At 38.8% G+C, this 26,362-nt stretch overlaps 1 protein-coding gene and 1 long non-coding RNA gene across 8 annotated transcripts in view; one reads left to right on the top strand and one right to left on the bottom strand.

Moving 5' to 3' along the window:
* The window catches only part of VGLL3 (vestigial like family member 3), a 153,856-nt gene that overhangs the window by 78,798 nt on the left and 48,696 nt on the right, over positions 1–26,362 (top strand). For 4 of the 7 annotated variants that reach the window (XR_013557862.2, XR_013557861.2, XM_060640245.3 and 1 more), the window contains exon 1: positions 18,833–19,587. The exons of 1 other annotated variant lie outside the window; for it this stretch is intronic. Coding sequence is in view for 4 of the 6 variants with exons in the window: in XM_060640245.3 (XP_060496228.2) it covers positions 19,462–19,587 (126 nt within the window). In the remaining 2 variants the exon portion in view is untranslated. Of the gene's footprint in view, positions 1–18,829; positions 19,588–26,362 lie in introns of those variants that run through there. 2 more of the 7 variants (XM_078452909.2, XM_078452907.2) reach the window with 2 other exon arrangements.
* Positions 6,477–20,531, bottom strand: LOC144617405 (uncharacterized). The gene is made up of 2 exons (XR_013557868.2): positions 19,810–20,531; positions 6,477–6,614 (listed from the first exon to the last, which is right to left on the bottom strand). It is a non-coding gene; the product is annotated as an uncharacterized LOC144617405 (long non-coding RNA).

Genomic DNA, 26,362 nt, shown 5'->3' with positions numbered 1-26,362 from the left:
TATTTAGTCCTCAGCTCCTTTATCTGAAAATGAAAATGAAATAACTATACTAGATTTTACAGTTACAACAATCTATGAACCTACCTCATCCCCAGCTTTTTCTTACCCTTAAGCATTATAGCAGTCTAATGATATATATAAATCACTCCTATTTATTGACTTCAGACAACAAAAATGTCGTGCTAATGAGAGCCACACCTGTTCCCTTTTACCCAGCCAACTACACACATGCTTATACTTGGAAAGGATTCTTTTTTTTTTTTTTTTTTTTTTGAGAGGGAGAGAGAGAGAGAGAGGAAGAGGGAGGGAGTTTGCATGTGCACACACACAAGCACGCATGGATGGAGAAGGGGCACAGGGAGAGAGAGAGAATCTTAGGCAGGCTCCATGTCAAGCTCAACTGGGAGCCAGATCCCCCAACCCTAGGATCATGACCTGAGCCAAAATCAAGAGTTGGACACTTTACTGAGCCATCCAGATGCCCGGGACAGAATTCTTTAATGCCAGATAATCCCATAGCAGATATTCATAGTAATGATGAAATATGCAATCTCACACACATGCACACACACACACACACACACACACAAATGAACTTAACCTTCATTTTATGCATAGGATAGTGTGTTCACCATTGGCCTCCTGCTTTCTTCTTCTACCCTATCAAGCCTTTTTCTTATTTATTCTTTAAAATGTGTGGATGATTATAGGTTTGCAAGATATTAGTATTATAGTGGTATGTGCATTTTAAAGGAGAACACAGATGGAACTTTAATCTTGAAATGTCAACTATCAGTTATGGATAAGGAGATTTCAGAAGCATCACTCTATACTACCTCTGAAGTAATTTAATGATAATTCTGCTGGCAGAAATGTCAGTGTATTAAATGTGATTCTTGCACGAAACAAGAGCAGAACAGGGTCCAAAGGCAGCATGCAGAAGTCCAGGGGAAATATCACTGAAAGAATATACTTGTGCACAATATAGAGGAAAAATTGATCTGTCAAGATGTTTATTATGTTATTTGCTAAAAACAGGGAAAGAAAAAGAAAAGACACCAAGAACATACAACAACCACAGAAAAATAGTTTGTCATTAGCTATTCAGGTACCAAAGAGTAACTTGAGTAAATGTTCATATGTTTAAAAAGTAGTTTTCAAAATTTGCTGTATACTGTCTGAAAAGCTGTCTCTAGAATGTGCGGGAGGAATATTTGTCTGTATCATTTTGTATATCTCTGTATCTCTGGTGTCTTAAACTGTATCTGGCACATAGCAGGTGCTCAAAAAATATTGTGTGAATTTATTGATTATTTAAAGTAAACATTGGAAAAATATACAGATTAGTGTGGTAATGATTCCATCTTGCGGTGTTGAATTATGGGTACATTTTTCCTAATTTTCTGAACTTTTCCCACCCTTCTCCTACCTTGCTGTCCACATATATATCCTGTTGATATGCAGTAATACATATTTTCAATCTCCTTCTACCCCAGTACATGCTCATTTATGTTTACAGATGGACAAAAGAGATAATTCTGTAAAGAGAAAGATTAGAAATAAACAGATTGCATTTTTTGAAAAACAAAAGTCAAGACATAGTGTGTATGTACTTTGTGTAGCAACAGTTTTGTCTACATCCAGAGATAGTGACATAGCACAGAAATGACTTCTCTCTGTTTCAGTCATGAGCTAGTTTTTCCATTGTACTATTCCACAGCTAATAAAACAGAGCAATTCTGCTTGTTTTTAATGTTCTGCCAGTGTACATACTGCTAGGAACAATAAGTATGAAATAAATTCTCATATTTTTTTCAGAGAGAATTAGTCTTTTACCATGAAATTTGGCCAAGCCAGGCAAATTAAACCTAGACAACAAAGCTTCAATTAGACATGCTACAGCACAGACTTACATGAAGAGTCTCTGAGTAGATTATAGTTCCAGAAATCGACAGATACTATAACAATATGCATTAGCCTCTGATTTTGCTCTGGTTTTAGTAATATGTGAGGTCTGGGACAGAACTGCACTGTATTCAAACTCAAAACTGAAATCTGGTACATAGTTCAACGCATATAAATTGCAGATGCTTCATTTCTGTTCCAGACTTATTTATCCATCTATTCATTCAATTCACTTCTTCAAGAAATGCATATTTAAGTCCCACCACTTATTAGATGAGTTGCTTATTAGTTGGGGTAACTATTATTTAATCGAACATCTTAAATGAGTTGCTAAATGTTTTGGCATCAGCTTCCTCATATATAAAGTGCAGATAATATTTGTAAATATCTTGGTAGTTTCTGGGATTGAGTTGACACATGCGATGTTTGAAAAGACCTGGCATATGATAAGACCTCAATAAATATTAGCTCCTTTTACTGCTCAGAACCTGGAGCCTGTTTCAGATTCTGTGTCTCCCTCTCTCTTTCTGCCCCTGTGCCACTTACACACACACTCTATCTCTCTCAAAAATAAATAAATATAAAAAAATTAAAAAAAAATAAATTGAAGGTATGGTGATGAAAAATTAGACTTTGTTCTGGTTCGTGACAGTTTATAATTTCGTGTGCATCATTACTGCAAGACAATTCTATACGGACATCTAATGTTTCTGCATGTCTTGTGAGCAGAAGTATTGACAGACTTTTGTTCTGATTATATTTTCAAATATGTTTTTGTAGAGAACAACCTTAGAAGAGAGAGGTTATGTCTCCTTCCAGAGCAGAGAGCAGGTTTGTTTGTTGTCCATTATATAAAAAAATAATAATGTCTCTCTGGGACAAAGTGTGGGCAGGGTTGCTTAGAGCCAATTCTGAAAGACTGACATTTTCTAAATTTGGTATTCCTTTTCTCTCATGTAACCCATTGCATGCCCATATGTCACCTGGACCTCATCATTCTTCCTTGAAGGAACTGAGATTCAGGCAAATGTTGATATTTTGGCTGCAGCTATTGCTGTGAATAATAAACTGTCCTTTGTTTCTGATCCAGGAGTGTTTTGCCTTCTGCTAGCATCCAAGCTGACTTAATGTGCAATTCAGATAAAATCTCAAATTCTTCACAATTCCTAACAATCGTTAGGTGAATGATCAGAAATGTAAAGCACATCTGCATAAACACAAAAAGTACATATACACATACAAACATGTTCTTCTCGTGTATATAGAAAAAATGAGAATGGCTAGATATTATAGGAACATTAAGGAGTAGGATGTGGCAGTAGCAGTATTCTATTATAAATGGACACTAAAAACCTTAGAATGGGAAACAAACGTGGGAATCACCTAATCAAAACTACTAGCCAATACTGATGGTGATACTGATGTTACCTACCACTTTTTCTCCAGTGCACGACAGAATAACTGGGGCACAGTATCCACTCACTGAATATATTGCTTAATAAATGTGTAAGTAATTTATGAATACATTTGTTAAAAGAATGTGTATTCCTTACTGCCTGACCATCTCCATAATAGGGTAGGCACTTCTGCGTGGGAAATTCGGTCCTTTGCTGAACTCTTTTCTTTGGAAGTTCTTCCTTACTGTATTAATCAAGCTAGAAGAGACTGTGCTGTGAGAATGTAAAAACCACAAAATATTAGGGAATGTCATTAAATAATAAAAAGTTTATTTCTTTCTCACATCGTCATTCAATATGGGTCAGCAAGCTTGCCTTTCTAGTGACTTTCTCTTTTAAGTGATATGTCAGGAATTGGGGCTCTTCTGTACTGTTGCTCTATGCAGGAGTAAAATAAAAATGGCAGAATTATCTCTGGTGTACTTAATTGAACTAAAATTTGAGTTTTTGAACTTAATTCATTGATTCTAAGTCTTCCATTAGAGCAAAACCCAACAACAACAACAACAACAACAACAACAGCAGCATGTTTACTCTTTTCAGCATGATATTGTAGACAATCAAATACTTATTTCCCTTTAGTCTTTATTTTTCCTAGGCTAAATAATCATAATTCCTATAATCAGGTCACGCATTATATCATTCTCAGGTACCTCACCGCTTTGATTATTTTCCTTTGGGCATCCCTTGCATTGTCAATAACATTTCAAGAGAACCACTAAAAACTGGGGCGCCTGGGTGGCTTGGTCGGTTAAGCGTCCGACTTCAGCTTAGGTCATGATCTCACGGTCCGTGGGTTCGAGCCCCGCATCCGGCTCTGTGCTGACAGCTCAGAGCCTGGAGCCTGTTTCAGATTCTGTGTCTCCCTCTCTCTGTGACCTCCCCCGTTCATGCTCTGTCTCTGTCTCAAAAATAAATAAACGTTAAAAAAAAAATATTTAAAAAAAAAAAAAAAAAGAGAACCACTAAAAACTGAATATAGTACCTCAGATGTTGTCAGACAAACATAGATGAAGTGAGCCTAATTTCCCATGATTTAAATTCTAGAGAGTCCAACACCTCTAGCCTTACATATTATCTTGTGAGAATTATGGAACACCAGGAAGGACAGTATTTTTAAGTATTGACTGATGCTCGCCATACTTCATTCCATTTTAGCCTGTCACCTCTCCTCCATTTAGGTCACTAGACTTTACACAGGCATTGCCTCAAGGAGGAGTGGCAACTATGGAAATTCCTGGCTTTTAAGCTTAAAAAAAAAAAAAAAAGCCACACAAGAATACTTGAAGATCAAGTTTTTCCTGCCTTTGAAGAGATAATAATTCTCTGGGCTAGAAGAAATAGGGAAGAATTACAGAGGAAGCTAGAGAGTTAGACACTGAGGAAGGCATAGGAGAGCAGTTTTCTGTGCCCTGTCCTCTCCACTTCCACCATCACCTTTGGATTTGGTCCTGAAAAGGGGAGAGGAGCAATAAAAGTCAGTCAGAACTAAAATTTGAGAAGATACAATACCTGTGTCTCTGCCCTTTGTTTAGCATGCTGAGAGGCAGCAGCCTGCCGAGAATGTTACCATAGCATGAGAAATGAGTAGAGGTGGCTTTGTGGGGAGTCAGAACTGAGAACTGAAGCAACCATGTTCTCCCTCCCCACCCCCCACCCCAGCCCCACAATTAGCCAAATGCCATTTCAGGAGAAGGGCAAAATCTGAAATGTCCAGTTTAACCTGAAATCATGAGTGTACCCAGAAAAAGTTGAGAAAATCCATCAGTGACTGAGTTTACTTGTACTTGACTAAGATTACCTTTTCTGCCTTTAGGAGCACTGAATGCTATATGCTGTAACAGGGAATAAGTTATGTTTTAGAAAAATACTGTCAACTTTTTAGCACTTCTAAGGACACATCTTAAAAATATTCTGACAGCTACAGCTGGTTTGCTTGTGAATGAAAAAGGTATTGGATTTGGATTTAGAAGATCTAAGTGTAAATTACCATCTCTACATATTTGGCCACGTGTATAGTTTCTCTTTTAGCAATAGTTTCATCAGGAAAAACACACATTCTGACTTTCTCATAGCGGAATGAGATATCAGGTGAGCTAAATTCCTGCAAAATAGTTTTGTAATATTTAAATTGCCAAAAATATATTACCATTACTCTATTTCTACCAGGTAGTTGTGGTCTTAAAATTATGCTAGGTTGAATATAAGTAATTTGATATTACATTTTGATATTGAGTATAAGGAGACACTCTAGTTTGCTCCTTTTCAGATTTTTTTTTTTTTTTTTTTTTTTTACAATGTTTTTTATTTATTTTTGGGACAGAGAGAGACAGAGCATGAAAGGGGGAGGGGCAGAGAGAGAGGGAGACACAGAATCGGAAACAGGCTCCAGGCTCTGAGCCATCAGCCCAGAGCCCGACGCGGGGCTCGAACTCACGGACCGCGAGATCGTGACCTGGCTGAAGTCGGACGCTTAACCGACTGCGCCACCCAGGCGCCCCACCTTTTCAGATTTTAATGTGCATAGGAATCACCTGGAAGATCTTATCAAAATGTAAATTCAGATTCAGCAGGTTTGGCCCGGGACCTGAGATTTTCTACTTCTAACTTTCTACTTTCTACTTCTAAGTAGATTTTCTACTTTCTATTATCTACTTTGTAGATAATAATTATGCTGGACTATAGACCACACTTGGAGGAACAGTGCTGTAGTTAACAACTAATTTTTGTACATTTCCTGAGCTTGAAGTAACAATTAAAATTTAATACTGCACCTCACATTGCCTCAGCAATAGCTCCCACATTTCTTTATCTCTCCCATCTGTTCATATCAAGTTCTTCATATTCTCAGCATATCTGATATGGATGATGTCATGACCTGATTATCAAATGCTCTGAAATTACTTTTAGAGTTTTTTTTTTTATATTTGTTATTATCCATAAAGAACATGGTGTGCTTCCAGGGAAAGTATAAACAAACAGCTCAGTCCTTGAGAATTTATGAGATTTAATCCCACAATTTGGCAGCAGACATACCGTTATTTCAGTTATTCACTTTTAAGAAATGAACAAAATTTATATTTGGATATTATAAGTAAGAAAGTGAAACAAGTATTAAGGCAATAGAGGCACTGTTTTATTTTGTTTGTTTTTACTGTCTCTGTCTTTTTGAGATTCCAGGAGGGTGGTGTCTGTGGTGGAACAGGTTGTTGTCACTCATGCTTCTGTCCCTCTGGTGGGCACCACTGCTGTCTAGGGTACAGAACATCATGGCAGACATTAGAAATGATGTCATTTATTCAGCTACTAAGAAAACGTTGTACACAAGAGATTGTGGCTTGCTTCTAGGATAGAATGGGTAAAAGCATCCAGAATTGCCAAATTTACACATCAACTTCTCTCACCATCCCTTTTTAGATATGGTATGCACACTGGCTAAGAACTGGACTGTAGAAACAGATTACCTGAGTGGATAATGTTGAGGAAATCACTTAATCACTTGATACCTTGATTTCCCATCTGTATAATGGAGATAATTATTGTATTTAGCTCATGAAGCTTTTTTGAGGATTAAATGAGTTAATATATGTAAAGTGCCAGGCACATAGCAAGTACTATATAAAAGTTGACTATTATCATTATTATTATCTTTATCACCATTATTACTGTTACTTCATTTCCTTATCCTGATCAAGTTTCTGTTGTGGTTAGATAACTTCAGGCGGTATGTCTCTACCTATACTGCCAGGGTGGACATGATTTTCTTAATCTTTTTGGACACTAACATATGAAGGATGAATGGCGATAATTTATTGTCATGGGAGATGATATGAATCTCCTGAAATTGCGATGGAGTTTATATTTTTCAGTTGTGCTACAGTCGTACTATATTAAAGTACTGATTAAAAACCTTAGAAAATGAAAGAAAAAGTATTTTTAAAGGTATTGAAAATACTCACCACATCTAACATTTTATCATTATTCCATAGACAATATGAGAAGAGACGTGTTTGAAGACAATTTACTCGCCAAAAAGGGAATGAAAATTAGGCTAAAAAGTAATTAAAGTATATTTTCTGGATAAAGTTCACATAAAATATTCTTAGCATCTGTGTTCTTCCTATTTGGTGTTGAAAGAGACCAAAACAAAAACATTATAGATTAACAATTCCACAACATTTAAAGATCACAGACAGAGTCGTTCAATTCAAATTAACTTCAGCAGGTTTACACTGTACTTACATTTGGTACTGTGTCAGTCACCAAAGAAATGTCTAACTCTGCCTTTTCCCCCATGGAATTTATTGTTTTATCTTTTCATAAGGGAGGCAGTTATGATAATTGAAATGATCAAGGCAAAGTAACGAACAACAATAATAATAATTGCATACAATCAAGTCACAAAATATAAGGTGCAGGCAGTACAAATGATAATGGTATAAAAGAAATCAATTTTAAAATGTTAAGATCTGCTTCCTAGAAGAGGTGCCACTTATAATGGGCCTTGGAAGTAAGTGGGATTTTGAATATATTCCAGGCATCTAAAGCCACAGGGATAATAATGTTAAGACATCCTCTCCAGTAATCTATTTATATAATAAGAATGAAATAGGCAGTTGGGAGGCAAATAAATCACTTTCAGGATTTGAAGATACATGCATACCTCATTTTTGGATCAAACACAGTGCATGAAAATTTGGCAAAACCAAACAAACAACAGACAATGGAGTAATTTTTTTTGTTTGTTTCATAAGTTACTGGCATTCGAAGTGGTCCAGAAAGGTTTCCTTAAATGCAAAACCTCTTTTGTGTTTATTAAACATAAATTACTTTCAAAAATTGTTATTTACTCTCAATGTTCTAGGTTAACACCTCTTGTACAAAGTGACATCACAGCCCTTAATACCATTTTGTGCCTGGTGATCATAGGAAGTTATGTGGCATAGCTTTTCCTCTCTGCTTTCTCTCTTCTGAATGACAGCAACATGGGCCTTTGGCTTCATTAATCCTAAAATATTTAAATCAAATTATAAAACTAATGTATTAAAAATGAGAAATAAATTCAAACCACATTGTTCTGGCTGCTGTGATTTATTACTCCAATTGGTCTTTGTCTGTGGCTAGTTAGCCCGGTGGGTTAGAACAGAGTGTTAATGATGCCAAGATCAAGAGTTTAATCCTCCCTGGCCTACTTAGCTTTGTTCCATTTCATGGATAGAACCATACCCCCACCCAGACCAGACTTCATGTGATTGTATTCACTTGTCAAAGGCTGACAAAGACAATGGACTTAAATTGGCCCAGGTCTACCATTACTACCAGGAAAACCAGCGAAGAAACAGACAAGGAACTCAAGGTACATAATGAACTAATGGTCTGTCATTATCTTCCATGAAGACAAATGATTCTATCTCATGGTTAAGTACATATTCTTTGGTGATGTTTTAATTCAGGCTAAGGAGTGTCCTGACATCTCTTCATCTCATCTTATTGTTTCCCAACTTAGAGACTTTTATTATTAAATCTCTATAAAATACACTATATCAGGAATACTATGAAATCCTACAATACCAGCCAAAATTAATTCTTGAAAACAGACCTCTACAGAGAGAGCAAGTGGCCTGTTTTAGGAATACATTCTAGGTGGTAAATAGAGGTACTAAGAGAGGGTCATGGCCAACTTTCCACAAGTCAGAACTAGGGAAGCAGGTGCTGCCAGTTTCCTATGTGTCTCTTCTGGATCAGTGGGAGATATTTATTTATTTATTTATTTATTTATTTATTTATTTATTTATTTTTGGGACAGAGAGAGACAGAGCATGAACGGGGGAGGGGCAGAGAGAGAGGGAGACACAGAACTGGAAGCAGGCTCCAGGCTCTGAGCCATCAGCCCAGAGCCCGACGCGGGGCTCGAACTCACGGACTGCGAGATCGTGACCTGAGCTGAAGTCAGACGCTTAACCGACTGAGCCACCCAGGCGCCCCAGTGGGAGATATTTAAAACCTCACTATATATTAAGCAAACCAAACTATGAGGATTAGAAGTAGCCTCATTATTAATTGTAGATAGGTGAAACTTTATCCTCAGAGTCTTTAAGTGAGGTCTTCAACTTGTAACTTGCACTGTGTACGCTAACCTAAAGATGTTATAAAAGGAGTAAATATGTCACAGAAGGGACCACTTTACTAGATGTTGAAAACCATTAGAAAAAAAAAGTGCCACCTTGAATCAGAGTACAAAAAAAAAACCTCTGTAAGAAGCCCTAAGAAATTCTTGCATGGGTGTTTTTAAAATACTCGACAGAGAGAACATGCTATTATGAGCTTACCCATTAAATGTTACAGGTTGAAAGTGAATAAAATAATGCAAGACATAACAGGCATGTGCCATGCATAACTCTCACATGTGTTACACCCTAGATTGTCCCTGAATTCATGGGACTGGATGGATGCTTGCTTTGTGTGTTTTTAGGTCAGAACTCATAAAAAGACCTGCAAATTATGTGGGTTTTTAAATAAGTTTATTAATTTATATTTGAGAGGGAGGGAGGGAGGGAGGGAGAGAGAGAGAGAGAGAGAGAGAGAGAGGAAGTGGGGGAGGGGCAGAGGGAAAGGGAGAGGGAGAGAGAGAATCCCAGGCAGGATCCCTACTGTCAGTGTGGAGCATGACGTGGGGCTCCATCTCACCAAATGAACCTGTGAGGTCATGACCTGAGCCCAAATCAAGAGTCCAACCACTTAACTGAGCGCCCCATGGTTGGTTTTTTTTTTTTTTTAATTTTTGATTGTTCTATGATAAATCTTGTTCTTGATTTTTGTCTGTTCCACAACTTGCCAAGGTAGGTTTGTAACAGGGAAATGCATTAACATTTTGAAGTTCAGCATGGGTCAGGTGGTGCCTTATGAGATTTATGTACATTATTTATCCTCATAGAAGTCCTATATATCTGATTATCTTTACTAGATATGAGAGAACTGACATTTTCTTTTTCTGAAGGCAGTGTTTATGCTCTTTTAATTCTTCATGTGAATATCTGAGAGCCCGATGGTGACCCTGCATTTTATTGTCACCCCACAGCCTGGCCAGCTCTGCCCTCCTTGTAAGGAGGTCTGTTACCAGGGACTTCTCTAATCACCCTCTCCTGTGCAGCTTGCTGTCCTGGCCACCTGCCTACTCTGGCCACTCTTCTTTACTCCATTTAAAGTCCTTGTTTCCTGAAACCAAGGCCATGTTTCTGGTGGTATCATATGCTATTCAATTTTTAACAGATTATGAAGGAAACAAAGAAAAATTAACCAGAAAAGTACTTTTGAGATAAAAACTCACAATTCAATCCAAAAAGAAAAATTTTAAGCTGCTCCTATAATCCCTTGCAGTTATTTTTCCTGTTGAACTTGGGAATTTTCAGGAGTTCCTTGTTTAGTTATTTCCAAACCAATTCTTAAAGCTAGAAACCCAGAAATTATGGAAAGAACCTAAATGTCCATCAATTGATGAATGGATAAAGAAGATGTGGTTTATATATACAATGGAATACTACTTGGCAATGAGAAAGAATGAAATCCTGCCATTGACAGCAATGTGGATGGAACTGGAGGGTATTATGTTACATGAAATAAGTCAGTCAGAGAAAGACAGATACCATATGTTTTCACTCATATATGGATCTTCAGAAACTTAGGAGACCATGGGGGAAGGGAAGGGGATAAAAAAAGTTACAAACAGAGAGGGAGGGAGGCAAACCATAAGAGACCCTTAAATACAGAGAACAAACTGAGGGTTGGTGGGGGTTGGGGGAGAGGGGAAAGTGGGTGATGGGCATTAAGGACGGCACTTGTTGGGATGAGCCCTGGGTGTTGTATGTAAGTGATGAGCAATGGGAATCTGCCTCCAAAACCAAGAGCACACTGTACACACAATTTGACAATAAATTATATTTAAAAAAAAGAAAAGAAACCCGGGCTTAGCAGAAATTTTAATTCAATTGACCCATTAGACAAATAATTGATCTATGAAGTTTTCTCTTGAGGCTTGTCAATTCTTTGGTAAATCTAGCCTCTTGCCTCCTCCATACATATATGTGAAGTTAGATGGGTATGCAGTTAATTAGACCTAATGCCCATTTATTATTAAGTGATATGGTTTTTTGGAAGTGTTTTGGAATCAAACACTGTGGTCAGATCCTGGTTCAGTCACTCATGAGCTAGGTGATTTTAAAGTATTTAATTTTTCTGATCTTTAGTTCTTCCGTATCTGAAATGGTGATAGCAACTACTGCATAGGATTATTGTAAGAATCACATGAGGGAGATGAAAGCATTTTTAACACAAATGCCTAGTCCGTTGCAGATCCTCATAAAGTGTGAGTTTCCTTTATCACCATTTTCTTCATTAAGTAAAAAAATCATAAATACCTGATCTATATAAACTCCCTCCATTTTTTGTCATCCTCTTACAAGAGCACATGCATTAAATCATCTAGTCTATAACCTACATTTCAAGTGGTGAAAATCTACTTTTAAATTAAGCCTATCCCTACAACTGTGACTATGTTGAACCCCAAAGGATATTATCCCTTAATAAAGCATAATATCATTATCTCATTCAATAAATATTGAATGAATGTTTATAAGGTACCATAATAGTGAATGAAATATATATGTTTTATGCCTATATTAATCATAATGAAGAGACAAGGGGAAAAAAAGGCTGAGAAAAAGCATGTATTTCAAAAGGAAGAGGGGTGTTGAGAAGGCAGTTATTGGAGAGAATAGTGGAGATGGGATGGGTGTACTTTAGATTGGGAAGTGTCTTTGAGAAAGCACATTGAAGTTACAAACTAGATGGCAACTAGACCAAGTGTGGGGGGAAGAATTATCCAAGTAAATAATGCATGCAAAGACTAAATAAAAGAGAGAGTTTATTGTGCTGGAACAAATGAATGGATGGCATGTGTTATTGCAAAGTCTCATAGTGGGCAGGAGGAAATGGATAGGAGGCTATGGAGGTAAGTTGGCAGAGGAAGAGAGACAGAAGAAATGAGAAAGAGCGACAGAGACAGAGAAAGAGACAGACACAGAGAGGGAGAGAGATGGAAAGATAATTTATAATAAAGAGGCACTATATTCACCATTCAACTCAGTGGACATTGACCTAGCCCAGAATAAGAGTAAGATGGGATGCATGAATCTTTCATTTCTTGAGTTGGCCTAAATTTCCAATGCTTCTCTCCCATTATGTGTGTATCTTGCCAATTTGAATAAGATTTTAGCATTTAAAAATTAGCATAATTCTTAAAAGACATGATTCCTTAAACATTGACCATATTTCATCTGGTGTTCAATCCAAAAAAAGGTAGTCTTTTCAATGCTAAAGGTCAAATTGTCTGTGTTGAACTTATTAAGACTCAGTACATATTGAAGAAATTTTCAATAATAATTTGAGCTGCATATGGTTTCATTTGCTTTATTTATTGACTTTAGAACTCCATGTAAGATGTATCTCTACTCTGTAAGTCTTGGGTTCTGAGGAGTGCTCTGGGTTGGAGGTTAATTTTTGTGAGTTATTCGTATATTCAGTATAGGTGATTTGAAGATGGATGAGATCTTTTAGGATGAGAGGCTAGAGTAAGATAACTAAAAGGTCTAGGACAAAGCAACCAATAAACTCAATATTTAGAGTTTAAGTAGAGGAGGACTTGGCAGAGGAAACTGAGAATAGCCAAAGTGTAAGTAGAAAGTTTAAGACGGGGGGAGGGGGTGTCATGGAAGGATGTCAAGAGAAAAGAGAATTTTAAGGAGTGATTAATCCTTAATGTCAAAATTAATGAAGCATCAATTAGGATGCAGTTTGAAAATGAACTTTGAACTTGCTATCATGATCAAGCATTGATCATTGGATCAATCAAGCATTGATCATTGGATCATTGGTCATTGGATCAATGACCAATAATGATCATTATTGGTGATTTTAATAAATTTTAGTGGGGTAATGGGACAGAAATCTGACTGTAAGTGGACTAAATAGGGAATGGAAAGGGAGAATAAGGAGAAAGTGAATTTGAGGGCTTTGAGAATGATGGAGAAGATAGGAGGCAATAGTTGCAAGAGAACATGGATAAACGTGCTAGAGAAATACAGTAAAGTTGCTGAGCATTGAAGAAGGCCCATTTAAGGCAGGTAATCCTAGAGGGCAACTGAATAAAGTGGCTTATTGCTTAACATGTGAGATTTGACCTTCTGTTCTTACAACTATTCTACTGGTATTACTGGCACCAGCCCTAGATCCAGGCAAACAGAGCCCCTCCCTGGCCTCTGAGTTTTAGAGTAGTCCTCACTGGCCCTCTTTCCTGTTGTGCCTCTCTGTAGGGCAAAGGGGACATGCTTACCCAAAACTTCCTTCTTGTACCCCTTTCCCCATTAAACTATTGCATTAGTTTTCTATTGCTGCTGTAACAAATTGCCACAAACTCAGTGGCTTAAAACTATGTAGATTGATTATCTTACAGTTACGGAGGTCAGAAGTCCAAAATGATGTCGGCAAGGCTGTGTTCCTTCTTGTGGCTCTACAACACCCCAGTTGCTTGCCTTTTTTGTCTTCTAGAGGTTCCTTCTGTTCCTTAGCTCATTGTTCCCTTTCATCATCACAGTTATCTATGGTCTGTAGAGTACTTCTCACTTCAGATCAATGTGACACTGACTCTTCTGCCTCCTGACTCCTTCTTAAAAGGACCCTTGTGATTACACTGGGCCCAGCCAGATAATCCAGGATAATTTTCCTGTCTTAAAATCTACTCGTTAATAAACTTAATTCCATCAGCAGTCTCTCTCCCTTTTGCTATGTGAGATAGGCATGTTCATAAATTCTAGGGATTAGAGTACAACATTTTTGAGGGTTGGACAGGCATCATTCTGCCTAGAACAACCATGTTTCTTAAGACCTGGGAAATTCCTGTGCAGATGAGCCAAACCTGCTTCCTCAGAGCCATGATTTTAGAGTGGGCTGCATTATCAGGGACTCAGCTTAGGCCAGACAGCTGGTCAAGGATCTGCTGTTTGGTGAATTGGGAGGGGAGTAGCTAGATACACAGGTTGAGAAATCCATGTGTGTGTACAGAAGGTTCCATGTTTCTTACACTGGCACCCCAATTAAAGACAAGCCTGGCTGTCATCACTCAGAAAAACAAAACAAAAAACTGCTTTCTTTTTTGCCCTATCTTATCCCAAGAGATACTGGGAAACCTACTTCATGTTACCCTCTCTAATTAAAACTGGTTTGGGGAGTTCACCACACCAAATTCCAGCCGTAAAATTGGGAACATTCTGGGAAATTTGGTGAGTGAGGCAAAAATATAGGGACTGTAAACCCCTGGCTCAGAAGAGTTGGGAACATTTAAGGTAATTTTAATATTCTGTTGGAATTATAGTGGCTGGGTAGAAAAGAGTAAGAGGATCAACACCAATGGGTAGGATCTGGTTCCACATCTGAGCCAGAAGGGAGGTGGGATGGTTTCAGAGAAGGAAGAGAAAAGATAAAAGGGTAAATTTCAGGAACTTTAGCTCAGAAGTGCAAATAATCAAATTTCATCTCATTTATTTCATCTCAATTATTCCAAATAATTGTGACACCTCCACATAATTAACATGACAGTGAGTACACCAGTGATCAGATCATATTCTCTGATCTGTGTGACTCACAACTGTTAAATGCAATTGGCCTACATTTCTACGCCACCTCTTTTCTAAAACATCAATGTAACCAAAGGATGATCTAATCTAAAACCTCTTCTTTTGTGTACGTATATGCTTAAATGGATATCTATGAATATACATGCATGCATACATGTGTGTATAGGCATAAATAGATACCATATATATATATATATATATATATATATATATATATATATATATGCTTGTTTGTATATCCTTATCTTGGGGTGATAGAGAACTGAGCCAAGAGTGAAAAGATTTGGGATTTTGGTTAGAGTGTGCCAAAAGGAGACATTAATTCTGTAGGAGACATTAACCAGACCATGTGTTTGCTTATTGTTGAAAGATGTTGAAAGATGTTAGACTAGATGATCTTTCTTGATTCTTTTTCACCCTAAAACTCTAAATATCTATCTGGGAAGTCAGAGCTCCAACTTAGCTTTCCTTAACAGGAATTGTTTCTTCTAGATTCTAATTATGGACAGAATTTATCTTTAGTCTTTCATTTTTTTCCCCTATCAGTACAATACAGAAATGAAGGAAGGTATCAAAACAAAGATATGGCAGAGGTGCCTGGGTGGCTCAGTCGGTTGAGCATACAACTCTTGATTTTGGCTCAGGTCATGTTCCCGGGGTCGTGAGATCGAGCCCCACATTGGGCTCCATGCTGAGCTTGGAGCCTGATTGGGATTCTCTCTCTCTCCCTGTGTCCCTCTCTACCACTTGCATGCTCTCACTCTCTCTCTAAAATAAAAAAAAAAAAAACAAATAAATAAACAAACAGAAAACCAAAAATACTGTAGTATAGAAAGATTTTGCCAAATAACTCCAGACTTTTGAGTCCATGACTTACTGGTATCCAAGAACTACATCTTTGTCATATAATAAATATTTGCACCATAGTAGAGGCCATATGGGGGAATAAGGAAGATGCAGAAATTGGGAGTATGGACATTCTGGATTTAGTTCTGGATTTTTTTTCTAAGTCAACAAATACATACTGAACATCTTCTAAATGTTAAATAACAAGATATAAGTGCTCTCTGCAAGTCTAGTAGAGGAGATATATTGAACATGTAATTATACCAATAATAATGAGCTACAGATACATTAAGTTATTTGAAGATACAGTTGGAAGATACAGTGCTTCAAACAGGGGGCTTGCTGTAGAGGAAAGGGGGCCCTTGCAAACCAGCTTTGTGGTCTGATTCATCACTTTACAGTCTAGGTCCAAAGTTCCTCACATAACAAGGAACTTCTCATTCTAACATACAGTGGAGATCCTGACACAGAATCTAAAACCATGTTCCATGTTCTGACCTGAACTGATTTCAGATATGCTTGGATCCCCTACGAGTTTGTAAGTTCCTTGAAGAGTTTTCTTTTCCCCTTTTTAGAATACTTTATACAATAAATGTTTATTAAGCCAGGTATTATATGATTTAGATTACAGATAAAAAAATCACAGTCCCTGCTCTTACGTGGCCATGGTCATACTGGGGAAAACAAATGGGAAATTTCAAATCAAGTAGTTGGTATGGTGAGAGCAGTGTTCATAGGGTGCTGGAGTTGCCAAGAGTAGAGGCATCAAAGCTGGTCTTCAGTGGATGTTCTGGAAGATGGTTCCCTAAAGAACAAAAAGGAGGTAGCAAGTGAAGAAGGTAAAGGGTGTTGGTGCAGATGTTCTGGTAATATATAATAAGACAAGGTCATAGGAGTTAGCAAGCTCTTTCCTGGAAAGGGAGGTCTAAACTCAGGTGGCTGAATGGACAGTTATAGGAGATGGTGACATAGACAGGGACCAGAATTTGAAGATTAAAGAGTTGGGACTATACATTGTAGGGAGCTATTATAAAATATTTTTTAAAGAGGGACAAAACATTATTACTCTCTTGGATCTGCAGTGGCTGGAACAGAAAACAGTAAGAGGATAAATTGTGTGAAGAATGGATCAGAAGAGGGTTAAGGTTGGGGCCTAGAAATCAGGTAGAAGCCTCCTGCAGGAGTCTGGGTGAAAGATGCCAAGTGAACTAAGGATTATAGCCACAGAGATAAAAAGATGAAGGCACAGAGTCAGAAGTGTAAAAGTTGGGATCAAGTGGACTTAGACCAGAAGCAGGGACCGTAAGAAGAAGAAAGAAGTGTCTGATGATTCTCAGATTTCTAACTCAGCAACTGGTAGGTGGGAGTTTCAATACCTGAGCTGGAAGTTAAAAGAGGAGGATCAGGTTGGGGCTATGGGGAAATATTAGTGCTATTATGACTGAGGTTCCTATGGAACATCTATGTGGAAACATCTAGACAGAAGCCAGATAGATGAACCTGGAACACAGGAAAGGAGTATGGCCAGAGGATGTCAATTTTTAAAATGACAGTGATAAACATTTCAAATAAGTTTGCATATGTCTTATTGATAGGAATACTTCTTCATGACAAAAAGCACAAAATCCAAGCTGTGAAAGCCTGTAATAAATATATTTTTAATATTTAGTAGATGAAAGAATGGATGAGTGAATAAGAGTTGTTATAATAGCAAAGAGTTCCTGTCAAATTATTATAGTTTGTGTATTTGGGTGTATAGTGTGTGCACGTGTGAATATATATGTATTGATGTATGTATATCTATGTAGTTATGTATGCACACATACACATTCATATCAAGATTAGCAATAAATTAATACTGTGCATCTGTATTAGTCAGCTAGGGCTGCCATAACAAAAAGGACTGGTTGCCTTAAGCAACAGAAATTTACTTTCTCACAGTTTTGAAGTCTGAAAGTCCAAGATCAAGCTGCCCTCAAGGTGAGTTTTTGGTGAGCCCTCTCCTCCTGGCTTGTAGACTGCACCTTCGCACTGGGTTTCACAAGTCCTTTCCTCTGTGCCAGTGCAGAGAGCAATCCCTGGTGTCCCTTCTTCTTCTTATAAAGACACCAGTTAGTAATCTTAATTACCTCCTGATAGGCCCTGTCTCCAAACATAGTCACAATGAGCGTTAGACTTCATTGAATTTTGGGGGGACACAATTCAGTCCATAACAACCTCAGTGCATTTGACGTCCACATCAATTTTTTTCTCAGAGAAAGGGTAGTCTCTGGGAAAACAAAGAAACTGTTCTGTGTCATAAAAGAGGATGCCTGTATTTAAAGGGAGAGATATGCTTGGTAAAGGTCAAAGAGTTTACTGATTTGTAACTAATTATAATTATTTTCCATTTTGCTTGGTTATATCAAAATACAATCATATTCCTACAGATTTTTTTTTTCTTTTTCATTTTGGAGAGGATTATAAGCTACTTGCAAGTAGATAAACCTGTCATAGCTGAATGGGTTTAATTGGTTGTTATTGCCTATTGCTCTATGGAAACCAGGCAGGAAAAGCCAGAAAAGGTTGACGTCCCACAAGAATGTCATACCATGAAGGTGTAAACTTAAAGCGGAGATCACTCGTAGAAAACTGTTGCATTCTTGGCATGTGTGCATTTGGCAATAAAGTTAACTTTCACTTACTGTTAGATTTAATGGAGGGGCTAATGCCAGTTTATTTTGCGCCTGTTCTGTTTTACCTCTTTGCACACTTGGCCTTCGTTTAGCTCTGGCCCCGTGTTGCTGCTCCCCCTAAATGCTCCCCCGGGAGTGGGAAGACCCCGCCCTGACAGCCAGGTGACAGAGACAGGGTGGGAAGCCCGAGCTCTGAGGGCGCGGAGCCTCACGCATACCGTTCCCCTCCCACCATCATCCGCTGCTAGGAGGCGGAGAGGGCTTCAAACTTAGCTCCAATCCGCAGCCGGCCTTCCCCGGGGTCCCCTGCTGGGCGACCCGCCCGCAGCGGACCCAGTTTGAAGAACTTTACGGAGCTCGGCGTCAGAGCCTGGAGCGGCGAAGTGCTCCCCCTCCTCCCCAGCGGCCCCCTCCCTCTGCCCCCGCCTCCCGGTCCTCGCCCAGGCTCGAGCTCCGGTGATAGGACGAGCTCCGGGCGTGCATTGTGTATATGCAAACCAGAGCCCCGGCTCCCCGGGGCTGCCCTACCCGGCCGGGGCTGAGGCTGCGGCTGGAGCTGCGGTGGGTGCTGCTGTCCTCGCCGGAGCCCGGCGCTGTCATGCCCCCGCCGCGCGGCGGGCCGCTGAGCCCCGGAGCCGCTATATAAGCGCAGGCAAGGGGACATTCGGAGGGGCTGAAGATGAAGGTGCCCGCGCATGGGCCCCCACTGATTGCCAACCCCTCCCGAGCCCGCGCCCAGCGCGGAGCCCGCGGCCGCCCAGGACCCGCCTTCGCCGCAGTAGCAGCTGGAGCAGCGACAGAGGAGGCAGCTACGGCGGTGGCGGCGGCGCCCGTCGCCGGAGCGCGTAGATCGGCGGCGGCAGCTCGGGGGCCGCCGCTGCCCCGGCTGCCATGAGTTGTGCGGAGGTGATGTATCACCCCCAGCCGTATGGAGCGCCCCAGTATCTGCCCAACCCTGTGGCAGCTGCAACCTGCCCCACAGCCTACTACCACCCGGCGCCCCAACCTGGCCAGCAGGTGAGTCACCGACCGGGCAGCCCGCCGGGGGCGGGGGCGGGGGCGAGGGGCACCGAGAGTATCTGTCTGGGACTGGGGCGACGTCCCGCCGGGACGGGTGGCGCGGAGGATGCTCTGGGACCTGCGGGAGCGCCCTTGAGCCGAAAGCCATTAGTAGGGAAGAGGAGAGGCTTCGGGAAGGGACGAGCACAGCAGCCTGGTGGACGGGTGGGGATTCATTACCTGGCTGGGGGCTTCATTGGCTGTTGTCGCCGGAGCTCAGAGGCTGGTCCTCATAGGCACCTTAGCTCTTTGGGCTCAGTTTTCTGAAACTCACCAAGGGCATCTGTCTTAGGAGTATGTGAGTAAACTTCCTTTAAATCAAATATCTTGTTTCCTTTGGAAAGGTGGAGTGTTTCAGGGTTTTGTGGATTAAGAGGATGAAATGTGTCACTGACATAGGGGAGGCTACTTGGACAGTGAGCTCATGGAATGACCTTTCTGGAACTTTTATGGTGGCATATCGATCTCGTGTAACGCCTGTCAAATGTTACTAGGATTTCTCTGTAGAGCCTGTCTTCTCATGACTGTGACTTAGAGGGCAGGAATTGATCCCAAAGTTCCTCATTCATTTTTAATTCTATCAAAGCGCAGAGGTGTTCTAGTTCAGTCCGCTGGGAGTGTGTCGGTCTTCAAGAAGTAACTTTGGATCTCGGGATGTTGGATCTTCACCATGCTGGTGAGAGTGACTGAGAATGCTGTGGCTAAAAAGGGTTCTAGAACCAGGGAGATGATATAGTTCCTTTAGAAGGGAGGATAGGGTGTGGAGAATTTGGCACTAGGTACCCCTGGACATTCCTCTCTGGACACCAACAGAGTGTGTGTCAAGACTTAGTGCTACAGAGAACACATATGTGAGTATGTGGCACTAGCTTGTACCAAAGTAGTCTTCAGACTTTGGGAATTAGGGGGGGTTGATTTGGTGAGATTTAAAAAAATACAATTTACACACTCTGAGGTGGAGACACTTATCAGGGAACTAGATATGGTTTGGAGATTACCATCCACAGAATTTATTGATTGGGTTTTTTAAATTTCTTAGGAACCGTATGTTTTATTATGGTCTTAAGGGTTTGGCTCTTTAATTTATTATTATTGATATAGTTAGGTAATATTTTAATTTTAATTTCTCTATTCCCTTTACGTCTGTTTCTTTGCTATACTTGTAGTGCTACTCTTTGGAAAGAAATCATAATTTCTGCTTAGAATTTAGGGACTGTAAAATTCAGCTGATTCTGGAACAGGGTACGTGCTAAACAATATTTACCTAGTAGACAATATAAGGCTAACAGGGCCAAGTAGGGCAAGAGAGGAAGGAGCCCCACTTTCTTGCTGTCTTTTTTTTTTCTTTTTTTAATATTCAGCAGCTTCAGCATTGAAAGCAAGATATAAAGAGGAGATGGGAAAGCATTTTGTAATTTATGGTCAAGGGTGATGGGTTGAAAACATTTTGGCTATGCTGTTTGCTTTTCTTTGGGTTTAAATAGAAAAGACATAGGTAACAGAGAAAACCACTTAGGTACACATTAGGCAAGCGAGGCACAGAGATGCTGGATATGTTTTATGTGTTTTATAAACACTCAGTCCAAGCTAAACCAACCTATTTCCTCCTCTCCTTTCTTCCATCTTGGAGACTGTAGAACCTTTCAATTGTCAGTTGGAATGTGGACAAGCAACAGACTCAAAATTACTAACCATACAAAAAAATGTATTTTCCCCTTAAAAAATAACTTGAGCTATGGAAGTTATGAATAGGGTTTTGTTTTATAGAATTATGAAAATAATTTCATTAATATATGAATATGTGGTGGAGCTTAGGATTGTGAGACTCTTGAACTAGAAAATAAAATTCAGCATCAGAAAAATTCTAAGTTACTCATCATAAAATATAGTTTTTGGTAAGAAGTAACTCCAGTACTCTCACTTTTTCAATAGCGCTACAACTCAATCCCCAAATTTCATTCTTTTGCTAAGACCATCAACAAAATGAAGAATGAGCTTTCTTTTTTGCCTGAGTAGTCCACATTGATTAGTGGCACATATTATTAAGTATCAACTTTACTATACATTAGGGTTCTTTGGCTATCATTCAAGTAGATAATTAGGTTAAGTTGACTTTAAGAACTAAGTTGAGAGGTGTGCTTGGAAATTTTCATGTCACTCTTACTAAAATGACTTGTTTGAGGTTACTTTTGTTGTTGTTAAGTGAAGAAACTATTTGACTGTAACTGACTAGCGAAATGAAGAGACTTGATAGTCTAACTACTGTTCTTTTACTGTCAGGAGTTTATTTTGATGACCTATATTTTCTATTGGAAAAAAGAGCAAATCAGGAAATTCTTATCAGGCTGACAGCATTTTTAGACTATGTGGTGCGTGGGTGAAGTGGGACTAATATTGACTTGGCCCTAATGCAGTCATCCGAGAATACATATTTTCGTTGTTTTTGCATTCCATAAGGTTTTATCATTATTATCCATGAAGATTGTTTTCTCCGTACATGGGAAGTGACCCCTAATAGCATCTTGCCTTGGAGACAAAAATAAGGGCTACAACTCCTACTGCATTTGAAAAATTGATTTGTTAAGCAGAAAAAAGAAAAGCCGAAAAAGTGATAGAGTTATAAAGAAAGTTGAATGGTCATTTATAAAATGTTAGAAGAGAAAGCATTTAAATTTTGTATTACTTCTGTAATTGATTGTAATAGTGTAACTTTGAATTTATTTTTTCTCAAAACTGTGTAGCTCAGAAGTCCTTGTAAATTAATATATCATAACGGTTTATTATGATGGATTTCATACATAGGTATATTTTTTCCTCTTAGTGTATGATCATGTAGCTGAAAATTAGTTTTGAAGTAATAGGATATCATACTACAGGCATGTATACTCTGCTTTTCTCATAAAAGCACAAACATGCACCTGAAATTTTAAGTTCAGATTTTTTGTCAAGCATGTCATGCATTGTAGGTGGGTAATAAGTTAATGTCTTAAAAACATAGTTGCCTGCATTTACATCAGGCTGCACTATGATATGTTACTTAGGCATACAGTAGGCTACATGAATTAAAATAATTTGTAAATATCTGTGCAGAGTAAATTTTGTAGTGCCTGACATAAATTACTAGAAATTGCATGGCTGTTAGTAAATCTCATAGTGTGCTTTATCCAGCCAGGAATTGCTGAGAGATGCTAAGCTCCCTGGTCCTCATGCCCACCATCTCTTTAACATCTCCTCAAGGGAACTCTTGACTCAGTCTCTCAGCACATACTCCAAAGGCATGATGACACTGCAGAACATGTACAGAAAGGAATGTGCTTGTATTCTAACAGTGACAGTAGGAACTAAGACAAAAAATTTCCAAATATGTGTCAGGAAAAATTGAGGGAAGTGATATGAAATCATAGATTCCCTTCATACCCAGTGGATGTCGCATCTTAAATGTAGACAGTCTGTTACTGTCTAAATCTGCCCCCTACCCCGTTTATTTATGATGTGTACATTAGAAAGATACTTAAAGCTTTCAGAAATGTGTAGTTTATAGACAAGGTGATGAAAGCAGACAAAAGTCGTCGCCATTTTCTTAATTGTGTGTAGGAGTTTTTAACAATTACACTTTGAGCTTCATATAAGTTCGAGCATATTTACTCCGTCCTCTTCAAGGGTGACAGCTGGGGGAATCTGCACGCATGCTTTCACTTAAAAGAATTAAATGCTCTTAGGAGGCAGAAGTTCAGTTATAAGTTTATGAGGAGTTTTTTTTTTTTTTTTTTTCAAACTATTTCTCTGGACTTTGCTACCTTGCTTAGGTCATAAAAACCCCTCAAAGATTCTTTTTGTCAGAAGACACCCTGAAAAACCATACTTCAACCCGTCCTTTTGCAAATGGGAAAATGTATGTTAATAGGGTTGAAATGCCTAGCTAAAAATTCAAAACTGTTCGGTGACAAAATTAAGACCACCAGATGCCCTGCTCCCCAAAGTAGCATCTTTCCACCACGCCATCCCTGTCTCCTAGGCTCTTCTTTTCATTCCTTTTTTTTTTTTTTTTTTTTTTTTTTTGCCATTGCACAATAGGCTTATTTTTGTCTTTACTGCTCCAAATCAACTTTTTGATAAAGAAGATTAATATGCAGTAGATTCTTTGGCCTTGGAACTTGAAATTCTTTCCAAGTCCTTGGTAGTGTACTTTTTTAGTTTAGGCATTCCAAAGTCCTTTTGAAAGCATTTGTATTATGCTAATGACTTTTGCTATCCATTCTGCATCCTTTGTTGATGGGGCAGAATATCCACTTAGTAAATGAACGTTTATTTATTTTAAAATAATCTTCAGGAAGTGGTATTAGCAGTCAGCTTTAAGTGCCTCATATATTACTGTTATTCCAACATAAGTTTAGATTCATTAAAAGGAAAGAATACGATTATATCCTAAATAGTTTCAATACACAACCAACTTATTTAAGGTGGAGGATCCAATTTTCTTGCAACTGTAAGCAAGGACTTAAGTGGATTTATAAGAATTCATACAGGACTTATTTGAGAAAGAACAGTCCCTATAATTCCACCCTACACAAATTAACTTGCCTGCAGAGACTTAGAAGCTTAAAGTGCCCCATGGTTTTATGCTCCCAATAACTTTCCGCCAGAAAATTCAAAGCTAGAGAAAAAAAATTAAACTTTAAAATAACCAAACTTAACTGTTGTCTCTGGCAGTCAACCAGAATAGAGATTACAATAATGATAGTAAAGGAAGGCTTGGAATTCGTAAAATCGCGTGTGGTGAAGATATGTTCACCAGGAAACCAAATGCCAGGATGAGATGACATTCTTTGGAAAGGAAAGGGTATTTTGGATAGATGCAAGGAAGTCCTGCTTCACCTAACACTTAACGTCCCCCATCTCACAAAGCTGGGGATGACAGGGACATGAGCCATGCCAAAGTAAATGAGGGTGTTCACAAGGTAAAACCTTGCTATCCTCAGTGTCACTCTTTGGGCTATTATGGCAAAGATGCTGAGCTGACCCCTTTGGGTAGTATATATGTTTCTGTCTTATATCTTTCTGTGCAAAGGGAATGTTCAACAAGACTGTAAATTTTATGCTCAGGATGCTTAGGGCAGATCTGAGAGCCAACTTGTACATCATACTTTTTGTCTGTCATTCTAAAACCTGGGCACTGAACTTGAATCCAATTCCCATAGGCCCTGTTTCCAGCTAGCTTTAAAAAAAAATCCCAAACTAATTCATCCAGTAATAGATAATAACTTAAGGTATTATCTCCAGAGAAATGTTTTTATTCAAGAAACAAAAGCAGTCTAACATTTCAATTTCAAGCTCTGGGAGAGACAGTGAAGGAAATAATTTTGGGCAAAACTCTGCCCTGAATCTTTCAAAAAGCACCTCTTTAAGCAGCTGATTTTCTGCTTTAACTATTCATTTAGGAAGACCCAACAATGCCTTGAACCATTAGATCCAAACATCTGCTGCTAAAAATGAGTCATATATGCCATATTTATAGATATTTCAGTGGACACCAGATTTATGCCAGTAATTTACAAGTGTGGTTTGAACTGGGGTAGCTGAACTATTTTTCACTTGTCTTATGCTTTAGTATAGGGGATGAAAAAGAAAGAACAGAAAGGAAGAATGACCTAAAGTGAACAGGTGTCCTTTCCTCTTAAAACTGTATGGTTTTGGTATGCCAAAACACTTGTCCTTGCGGGATGGAGTGGTGGAGGTCGGGGGGCGGGGGGGGGGGGGGCGGCGCAGTGCGGGGATGTGGAAGGATGCATCCTTTCTTGTTACTATGAAGTTACATAAAGGAGATACCAAAACTAATTCCTAGGAATTGGGCTAGATGACCCGTGTCTAGAAATGAGTTAGTCTTCGATGGTCTGTAGGGTTTTTTTGGCTAGCGTCCTGAAAAATCAGAAGAGGTGGCCAATGTAAGAAACAAAATTAAGTGTGAATTTGTCTAGAGCTCCAGCATGTTGCTTATTAGGATACAGAATAGGACAAGACCTCTGAGATAATCAAGTCTCAAAATTCTTCATTTTCAAAAGAGGAAGCTAAGGGCTAGAGGGCTCGGTGACTTACCTAGATTCATGGACTGATTTTAGTCAAATCCTCCTTCCTATTCCAGTTCTCTTTCTATTATGTGCTCTTCCCGTCTTGACTTCATTGGCACAAGAAAACAATTAGTAATTTGCCTCTTACCTTCTTACTTTTCTTATTTAAAAATTTTAAAATATTAGCTTCTTGGAGAAATTAGACAATTAGCCTTATGGATAAACTGTGAGGTTCTCTTTATTTACCATTGCCCTTCCCATGCTCTGCCAACTAACTATAAGCAGCCTGAGTTTAGGGATAGGCTATGACTTTCACCTAGTGGCTCCATGTCTTTGCACAATTACTGAGAGGAAGCAGAAGTTAATTGACAATTTGATAAATAACAGATACATTTTTAAAAATGAAGTCCTACCCTATGTCTAGTAAATAGGCTTATAAAAACATATCAGAAATTCACACACTGAAAACTTGTTTCATTCAAAGTAGTCAGTTTGAGAGAGAACACATACCTCTAAGATGTGATCATTGCTTAAAGTATTTTGGGAATGCAAATTTTGAAATTCTCTGTAAGCATGTGGTACATTTTTTTTCTTTTTGAAAATCCTCAAAACTGGAAAATTTTCATCCTTGGAGGAGAAGGTTTTGATTTTTGATAATGACCAGAATC

This window comes from Panthera onca, chromosome C2 (genome assembly GCF_046562875.1).
Source record: "Panthera onca isolate mPanOnc1 chromosome C2, mPanOnc1 haplotype 2, whole genome shotgun sequence".
NCBI classification, from domain to species: domain Eukaryota; kingdom Metazoa; phylum Chordata; class Mammalia; order Carnivora; family Felidae; genus Panthera; species Panthera onca.
The sequence above is the reverse complement of the archived record's forward strand: the minus strand, read 5'-3'. Positions and strand labels throughout refer to the sequence as shown.